The sequence below is a fragment of the Lactuca sativa genome, chromosome 4 (genome assembly GCF_002870075.4).
Source record: "Lactuca sativa cultivar Salinas chromosome 4, Lsat_Salinas_v11, whole genome shotgun sequence".
NCBI lineage: Eukaryota > Viridiplantae > Streptophyta > Magnoliopsida > Asterales > Asteraceae > Lactuca > Lactuca sativa.
In genome coordinates, this window is record NC_056626.2 from 12,039,472 (window position 1) to 12,049,829 (window position 10,358).

The 10,358-nt window shown below is 38.2% G+C and overlaps 1 protein-coding gene across 1 annotated transcript; it reads right to left on the reverse strand.

Annotated features, from left to right (window-relative positions):
• Positions 1–4,988: 4,988 nt before the first annotated feature.
• LOC111887399 (40S ribosomal protein S5) lies at positions 4,989–5,764 on the reverse strand. The gene has a single exon (XM_023883572.3). The coding sequence runs from the start codon at positions 5,561–5,563 to the stop codon at positions 5,093–5,095; it is 471 nt and encodes a 156-aa protein (XP_023739340.1). The 5' UTR covers positions 5,564–5,764; the 3' UTR covers positions 4,989–5,092.
• Between the last annotated feature and the right edge of the window lie 4,594 nt (positions 5,765–10,358).

The following is a 10,358-nucleotide window of genomic DNA, read 5'->3' on the forward strand; positions in this document are numbered from 1 at the left end:
TCTACCATACATTGGAACCTTTTCCAATGTCTCAGAATTACACTTAAGCTTGTAAGTATAACCATATTTACTGAACTATAGTAAATTATGAAGAATAATCTTATCGATCTTTTGTGTTGGACTTAATCAGTGCACAAGACTGTGTACTCGATCCCTTAGTCCTTCACTTCACTCACACATCCATGTGAACAAGTAATTAGTCTTAATTTTCCAATACTTGAAAGTTCTCATTCATCATGCTATACAACTTGCATGATTCTAAGTTCCGGTCCAATTGAAACTTGGGTGATGAGAATCTTTCCTTATTTGGTAAATTTAGACATTACCACAAATGAAAGAATCAATTTCATATTTCCACTCTTGCTATTAATGGAATCATATAAGCAACAATTTTTTTTCCTCAGATGCCATTGTAAGGATATTTTAAAATAAATAAAATCAAAAATTTTCTTTTATTTTAAAACTATGCGGAAAAACTTATCCTTACAATCCATATGAAAACTTGTTGTTATCTATTCCTAAGCAATATCTCATAACTCCTAAGAAGTAGCTCAAGAATCCGATCTTCAAACTATGCGATGGAAATCCATCTACGCCATCAGATTCAGCATATTCTTTCTTTAAGTTTCTTCACTTTTCTTTGATTCTTAAAACATCACCATGTGACCCAGTCACATCATGTATCAAGAATCTCAGAATAGAAACTTAGCAGAGTTAGATAGTGGACTTTACCTGAAGTAGAGTCAAACTTATTGACTTTAACATCCTTAGGTAAATTTGGCAGCTTCGCAATCAATGCCCACTTTCTTTGGCAATATAAACATATGGACCCTTTGATAATGGTACACGGGACTATCACAGACTTAGCTTTTCTCTTTACCATTTGGTCAACCGAGTTGACTATGGCCGATCCCTTTCCATTGCGAAGAGAATGCTTTTCTGGATTTCCTGTGTCACTATTGTCAATGTCCATCAAGTTTTAAGGAAGTTGATCTTAACAAATAGATAAGATCATTAAGGGTCTTGTCATAGTCTGTTTCATAGGTGTCCTAAAGGAACTCACTATGTGACTTAGAAAGTGATTGAACCACCAACTTTCTCTAGACTTTGACACCCAACTCTCCCGGCTTGTCAATATGTGACTACACCTCCAAGATGTGACCACACCTAGACCTTGCCTTGCCAATAGGGCTTGAGTGACCTTAAACTTTTCAAGAACTTGTGGGTTAGGGAGAATAATTGGAGGAGGTGAAAGAAGTATGATTTCCAAGGGACATCATCTTCATTTAGGAAAGCTTGTTTCAAGAGATTTGGGAAGATCATAAATGTCTAAACCAGACATGTTTTTGGGAGATATTCAAGATAGTTGATTTAAAGTCCTTAATATGACACCCAATATGAAATATTAAGGCTAGGACCCAACAAACTATTTTATAACTTAGAAGAGGGATGCCGTAATCCAAGCTATAAAATATTTGAAGGTAGGTGAATGACGATTCACCAATTTCCATCATGAAAAACGAAATAATAATTAGGTTTTTAATTGGTTTTGAAACTCCTAGATCTTTGAGATTCATTGAACTGTTCAATGGCATGTTTCAATCTCGAGTGTGCCCTTCAGGTTTTGTGACTGGGATGCCGAGGATCACAAAACAAGGTGTGAAGTAACCATGCAAATTACTTGGTACCCTTAAGTGTTTACCCCTCAATCGATGTGCCGGTTAACCACACACGCTCCATCGATACTATGATAAACGTTAAGTTACCCTTTGCCTACCTTGTTAAATACGAGTTAGTGTGCCGGTTAACTACACACGCTCCACTAACCGACTTAAACAAAGTGCAAAGTGTAATTTCATGGATTAGCACCTTATTCACATTTTCCTAAGTAACTAAGATTGGGTATTATTAAGAGTTAAGTTACTTAGTATTTATCATTAATACTTTTAATGAAGGGAGAATTATAGTCCTGTCAAACCCGTTCGGCTAACGACCCTCCACCAGTCAAGCAAGCGGTGGGTGAGAGTGGATACCCAATAAGTTGCCATTTTATAGGCAACAACCTTATACCCACCTTATAGACCGACTTCGTGAATGAGACGTACTAGCGGTAAGACTGACTTTACTCTTATACACACACACACATATATATATATATATATATATATATATATATATATATATATATATATTATTAACTTATAATATTATAAAGTATAAGGGTTGAATTTTAACTCTTTAAAATTCTATGGGCTAACTTGGAATTAAAGTATTCATAAGTGAAAACTTTTCAAATTCCAAAACTTGAGGACAAGTTATGGAAGACGTTAAACTAATAAAAGAATTAACTTTTCTTTATTTTATAACTTATGGAATTAATTAAGGTTACACTTTTATTTATTTATTTATTATTTAATGAAGAGACTCTTGGTCCTCCATAACTTGAGGACAAGTTATGGAGTCATAAAACCATTTAATTAGAACTAGACTCTTCATTTTTGTAACCTTTGCCAACTTTTATGAGTTTTATGAAACTTAAATGTGACTTTTCATATAACTTGAGGACAAGTTACAAAAAGACATTTTAGAATCAACTCTTAGATTAATTTGGATTGAAAACAACTATTTCACTCAACTTTTCTATTAATCTAAGCAACTCATAAGAACAAGATAATTCAAATCAAACTTTTTCATGTAATTAGTCTAAACCTTAAAGTAATACAAAACATGAATCTATTGACAATTATCTTTGAAATTGGATTAGCATGAACATTACCACATCAAAAACAAGTTTATAAGTCCAAAAACATCTTAGGGTAATGTTCCTAGTCCAATTCCAGCCAAAAAAGTCGAATTTATGCTGTCTGGGGGTCCAACTCGTCGAGTGCACAAACCAACTCGGCGAGTTGGATGCATTTTTCCTTGGACTCGGTGAGTCCATTCATGGACTCGGCGAGTCTACTGGGCAGACAGCATCAAAACTCGATTTTTCAGCTACTTTTGCAAGTATAGCAAGAAAACAAGCCTAGGCTCTGATACCACTGTTGGTTTTTGAGCATTCTAACACTCCTATGGTGTACATGCAACCCTATAAACCTTGGATCTATGTTTTCTCTATAATACATGCAAATAAGAACTTTCCAAGGCTTTAATCCTAAGTAGCATATTATGAAGTTCTTATACTACAAAGTACTAGGTAGATGACATACCTTTTAATGTAGCTTTAAGAGCTTAGCCCCAATAGTGTGGAAGCCTCAAATGGAATCACAAATCACCAAAACACCTTGGAAGACTTTAGAGAATATGGATACTTGGTTCTTTCTAGTGAAATTGGCTAGCCCTTCTTAGTGTACCACACTAGTGCTAATTTCACCAACCAAGGACATCTTTATATAGTGTGGAGGATTAGGGTTAAACCCTAATACCTATGACCTTTCATTTCCTAGGATCCATGGGTTAAACACTCCATGGACTATCCATGAAAGCTTAGCCCAACCTAAATGAACTTGGCCCATTCCATATATATAAGAGTCCATATTTAATTAGTTCCTTTTGATCACTTAATTAATTATAAATTAATTCTTGATCAATACTAATTAAATTGTTAGGTCCAGTTAGTGTTGCGTCTTTGGGCTCGTTAGCTAGTCCAGTTTTGTCTCCGGTATGGGCCTATCCATCCGTGAGTTCTTTGTAGGGTTATTATATATAGATGCTTGCATGCATTCTTTATCGTAAGATTTGACAGAGATTTTTATAAGCGTTTACGTTCTTATCTTTTGTAACCCTAGAATCCTCTACAGCGGAAGTTCTTCGTCGAGCTCTGCTGAGGATTGAGTTAATCAAATCATTCGACTCATTCAGATCCATTCTTGTGTTTTTATCTTATTGTTATTACTTTCTTGATTTGCCTGTTATAAGATCTAATCGATCAAGAGTTTTATAAACTCATCAATTGGTATCAGAGCAGGAGGCTGTGTAATTCATACACATCTCTTCTGTGAAAGAAGTGATTAAGGTTTATTCCGCATTAACTGATATTTATTGAGTCGTCACTCCATAATTGACGTATCTCAGTATTTATTCGTTTTGCCCTAATATTACATATTACAAGTCTGATCTTTCAAACAAGTAAAACGATCAAGCATGGACGATTCTCAATCTTATCCTATCAACATCTCAAACAGTATTGGATCAACAACAAAGATTCCTATTCTTTACACCCAGGATTACGAAGTTTGGGTGCATCATTTTGAAGACTATGTCATCGGATCTGAAGACAATGGGTATCTTATATGGGAAGCTATTGTGTCTGGACCATTTGCTCACTCAGGAACATCCAGAATCATTAAAACTCAGAAAGAGTATAATGATCTGTTAAAAGATGTAAAAGACGTTGCTCAAGACGAAAAAGAGAAGTTTCAGTGCAATATCAAAGCATTAAGACTGATCCGATTTGCTCTTCAATCTGACACGTTTAGGTTGGTGAGTTCCTGCAGTACCGCTAAAGAAATCTAGGATCGGTTGCGAGAGCTGTATTCCACAGATGAAGATTTGGAGCACTCTATTCAGACCTCGCTTTTGTCTGAGTTTGGAGAATTTAAACAAAATTTCGATGAGTCCGTCACTCAGACGTTTGATCGCTTCAATCATCTTCTTAGCAAGATGATCAAACACGATATCGAAAGGAAGTTGATTGAACAGAAGGTCACCTTTTTGAATGGCTTAAGATCTGAATGGAGAGCTGTTGTGTCTACAGTTAAAGCTCACGAGCAGTTCAAGTCATATTCGCTGGCGAAACTGGTGGGAATTCTGAAATCCCAAGAAAAGATAGTGATGCAAGAGAAGAATGTGGTCTCAAACTTGGGGTCCATGGCCCTCTTGTCCAAAAGCAAGAATGTAGTAGAAGATGAAGATGCGTTTTTTTTTTGCAAAACCTCTAACATATAGCAATTGATTAAAGCATGAAGCAAAAAAAATTACATAAAATCTAATGCAAGATCCATGATTAAACACTTGTTTTCATAGTTTTTTCCCTGATAAAAATGTGAATAACACTAACCAGAAGGAGTATGGTGATGATGATAATACTTCCTCAACGATTGGCCTTAGCAACTCTCTCAATCTCATCTTTCTTCTTAATCGCATAGCTGTTTGAAGATCCCTTAGTAGCATTGATGAGCTCATCAGCAAGACACTCAGCAATGGTCTTGACATTTCTGAAAGCACTCTCGCATGCACCGGTGGTAAGAAGATAGATAGCTTGATTCACATGTCTTAGTGGTGAGATATCAACAACTTGACGCCTCACAAAACCAGCAGAACCGATTCTTGTTGCATCTTCTCTTGGTCCATTGTTGATGACAGCATCAACGATGACTTGAATGGGATTAGCATCGGTTAAAAGATGGATGATTTCCATTGCGTGTTTGACAATGCGCACAGCCATAATATTTTTACCATTGTTTCTCCTGTGCATCATGAGAGAGTTGGTTAATCGTTCAATGATTGGGCATTGAGCCTTCTTGAACCTCCTTGGTTGGTACCTTCCAGCTGTGTGAGGCATGTAGATTGGGTGCTTTGATGCAGTAGCAGTGATGTAATCCACCACAGAAAGATCAGGAACCTAAACGTCGTCGTAAGTCCAGCGGTTAAAGAGTAGGACCTCGCTGCGAGCCTTCCCTTCTTCAACAATAGGTGCGACGACCTCCATTGCTTACGATTCTTACTCAAACTAGAATCCGGGTGTGAGGAACAAAGCTGCTGGTTCTGAACCTGGAGGACTATGATCTTACTTCAGAAGATGATGAGGTGAGAAAGCCTTCTCATGGAAAGGCGTATGTGGCAAGAGGTGGTGAAAGCAGCGGAAAGTGTTTGATGGTGACTGACGTATCTCACATGAGGGGATACAATACAGATGGTGGAAATGAGGACACCAAGGAGCGAGAGGACTTATGTTTCACAGCAAAACCTCTCAGTGTGCAGATCAATGAACTTGATGAATTGATCAAGAAGGTACAATCTCTTTTTATCTCGTTCAAAGTTCCACAAAAATCATATGAAAAGGAATTAAATAACTTAAATTCAAGAATCTCAAATCTGGATAGTTGTTTAACTCAAACACGGGTCACCAATTCTAACCTAACCGACCAATTAAGCAGGGTGTCATCCAAGAGTGAGGAGCGAAGGATGTGGATTGAGCAAAAGGAGTCGGAGCTGATTAAGTCTAAGGATGAAAACATTTATTTACAAAGAGACAATTTGAAACTTTTAAAACAAAGAAATATTTTTTGTTTGATTGCTAAAATTCTTTATGCTAAGATTACTCAACTGCATCTGAATTGTGAAATAGGGAAGAAAATACATCGAATGATTTTACCCTTCCTTGAGTTTAAGGAGGATGAAATCGATGCTGAAGCATACAACTGTGAAAGTGTTGTTTCGTCTGATGATGTGAATCCTACTTATATGTATGGTCTGGATAAAATAGAATCTTTTATAAAGTCCAAAGACCATAAGGACATGTTGAAAAATCTTTTGGATGAAAACGATAAACTGAAACTAAGGACCGAAACCATACAAAAATTCGACTCATTGAGTGCCAATTTAAGTTCAGAAAATAAAATTGATGTTGAAAACGCATCTGAACTTAATGAGGACGATGATATGAGTGAAATTTCTGTAGAGGATGTAGTCGACTGTTCTGAGTTTGTCAAGAGCGAACCCGAAAACCACAAAAATCTGATTTCTGAAAATTCTGTGGAGTTTGCTCGCTTGTCCCAAAATAAGTCCCCGATTCTTGAAGAAAAGGCTGTTGTGTACCAAAAGGTAAGAACTACTCCAAATCAGGTGTATAAAGTCACAGGAGTAACAGAACATCAAACAGCTGAACTTACTGCCATTGTGAACGAAGATAACGCAGATGGCTGTGATGAGTTCTTCTGGTCTGCTCCTATAGATAATGCCGACGAAACAGTTGGTCTGTCAAAGCAAACGTCATGGAAAACTGAAGGAAGATATGTACCAGAGCCGCTAAATAAGCCTGACAACTTTGACGTACCAAGCACTAGTGGCACAAAAGAAATACCTGTAGAAGAAGTCACTTCCACAAGCGAAACATCATCTGTGAAAAGTGAACCGGCTGACAAGAAGCTGAAACAAAAGGCTAACATCCACAGACAGTCGAAACAAGTGAAAAATCAAAGAAGCAAAGAAACCTAAGATACAAAAAGAATCTCTCTGTGCGAAAGTAGTTTTGGCGCTCTCAAAACACTCATTTCTCTTATCATGATAGAAATTCAAAGTCAGAGAAAAAGGCTTTCGTGCCGCATGAGGAATAGAATTGAAAGGTTAGGTTCGGTCCTGAAAGCAAAAGCAACCGAAAGGACAGATTCGGTCCCGAGAGCAACAACAACCGAAAGGATAAGTTCGGTCACGAAGGCAAAAGCTACCGAAGGTCCAGGTTCGGTCCCTCCAATGACCATAAACAAAAGGGTCATTTCGAACCACAAGTCAGAAGAAATTCTCATTCTAATTCTTCTCGTTCTCAATTCTCTTCTAAACCCAATTCTGTTCCTACACAAAACTCTAAATCATCAACGAACTTGAAAGGAAAATCGAAGATTCCCTCAGTCCAGGAAGACCGAAAGCAGACTAATACCCAAACACCAAAATCTGAAACCAAAACGTTTGTAACTAACCCTAACAAAATCAAAGTTTTCACTATAGAGGAAAGATGAAACAACATTAATAAAAAAACATATCTTGTTGATGTTTCTCTTACTATTCCTGTTCCTGTGAAAGGCTCACGTGGACCCAAGAAACTTTGGGTTCCTAAATCTGCTTAATTTTTGCAGGTTATAAGTGACGAGCAGTTCGACGAAGAATGGTACATTGACAGTGGCTGCTCACGTCACATGACAGGAAGGAAGGAAGAGCTAAGAGAGTTTCAATCTCTTCAAAATGGTGGAAATGTGAAGTTCGGCAACAACTCTTATGGAACGATAAAGGGTTATGGGATGATAACCAATGGAGACTTCACAATTAGAAAGGTGGCGTACGTTGAAGGGCTACAACATAATCTCATCAGTGTGTCTCAACTGGTAGGATGTACCGGTCTCAAAGTTTCATTTGACGATGAAGGTTCAAAAATCATAGAGAAGAAATCAGAAAGGGTGATTCTCAAATCAGAACGCAAAGGCGAAATGTTTCCTCTCAATCTCAAACCAATCAAAGGAAATCCAGCTATATGTCTTTTATCCAAAGCTCATTCTGACGAAAGCTGGTTGTGGCACCGAAGGCTCTCACATCTCAACTTCATAGACATCAACAAGCTTGTCACAGGAGGTCATGTTAGAGGTCTCCCATTGCTCAAGTTTGATCGAGAACACTTGTGTGCTGCATGTGAAATGGGGAAACAAAGTCGTCAAAGTCACCCATCCATCATAAACACGAAAGTTGTTGAACCACTTGAGTTGCTTCACATTGACTTGTGTGGTCCATCATCAATCGAAAGCATTGGCGGTAGCAAGTATATTCTTGTTATCGTTGATGATTTCTCTCGTTTTACATGGGTGTTCTTTCTGAAGCACAAATCTGAGGCTACTCCTAAGCTAAAGACGTTTATTAAGCAGGTTGAAGTGCAACTGAGAAAAGTCGTTCGCAACATCAGGAGCGACAATGGACTAGAGTTCAAGAACAGAGAATTTGAAGACTTTTTGGCAGAAAAAGGAACCAGTCACAACTTCTTAGCCCCCTACACACCTCAACAGAACGGAATTGTCGAAAGATGAAACCGATCCTTGTGTGAGGCGGCCCGAACGATGCTAATTTTTGCTTCTCTTCCTTTATATTTTGGGCTGATGGTATTGCTGCAACATGTTTTACACAGAACAGGTCTTATCTCAACAAACGTTTCTCTCTTACTCCTTATGAGATCATCAATAACAGGAAGCCGAACGTAAAATTCTTCCATGTATTCGGTTCACGATGCTTCATCTTCAGCTCTAAAGAACATCGTAACAAGTTTGACGTTAAAGTTGATGAAGGAATTTTTCTGGGATATTTCTTACTTCAAAAGCATACCGGGTCTTAAATAAGCGTTCTAGGAAGATCGAAGAAACATATTATGTGACTTTCGATGATAACTACGTCAAAAAGCTAAAGGCTACTGAAGAAGCAATTGGAGAGATTTTCTCTCAAACAGGTCAAGTCACGGCCTCGATTGCTAACCTGTTCGATTAGTTTGTGGAATTATTCGATGAACCTGAGAAAGCTACTCTCTCGGAAGCCAAGGCAGCAGACAACAAAGTTGACCATCTGAAGCAAATTGTCGAAGATGCCGCCAAACGAATGGGTGAAGGAGAACAAGTTCCAAACGAACCTCCTCAGCAAGGCGCTTCAGTTGAGGGGGAGAATCCACTTTCTTCAAAACAGCCGAGCTCACAATTTGAGGGGGAGAATTCTATTCCAGTAGCACCCGAAAGCTCAACAGCACCCGAAAGCTCAACTACACCCAAAAGTCCTATAGCACCAGAAAGTCCAGCTACACCTGAAAGCTCATCAGTCGTGGGGGAGAACTCCAGTATGTTCTATGATGACGATAGTCAATCTGAATTAGAAGAAATGGTCAATGCTGAATTGGATCCATCCTATGATCCAAATTACCCTCCTCTTGTTAAATGGACCAGAGATCATCCTGTATCTCAGATAGTGGGTAATGTCTCTGAAAAGGTCCTGACCCGATCTCAACTGAAGGCAAAGCAATCATCTCTGTTCTCCAAAGTAGAGTTCTGCATGTATAATTATTTCTTATCAAAAGTTGAACCGAAGATAGTAAATACTGCTCTTGATCATTCTGACTAGGTTCAATCTATGCAAGATGAACTCAACGAATTCGAAAGAAACAAGGTATGGTGCCTCATTCCAACTCCTAAAGATGCCTCAATTGTTGGTCTCAAATGGGTATTCAGAAACAAAATGGACAAGGAAGGCAATGTAATTCGAAATAAAGCTCGTCTCGTGGTGAAAGGATACTGCCAGGAAGAAGGAATTGATTACGAAGAAACTTTTGCTCCGGTAGCTAGGCTGGAATCTGTTCGAATATTTCTGGCCTATGCTGCACACAAGAACTTCGAGGTCTACCAAATGGACGTGAAATGTGCCTTTCTGAATGGAGAACTTGAAGAAACGGTTACGTGGAGCAACCTCCTGGTTTTGTCAATGAAAAGTTCCCAAATCACTGTTATATTCTGGACAAAGCGGTTTACGGTCTGAAACAAGCACCTAGGGCATGGTATGAAACGCTAACCAAGTTCTTAAAGATGTCAAAATTCAAACAAGGTTCGGTTGACCCAACCTTC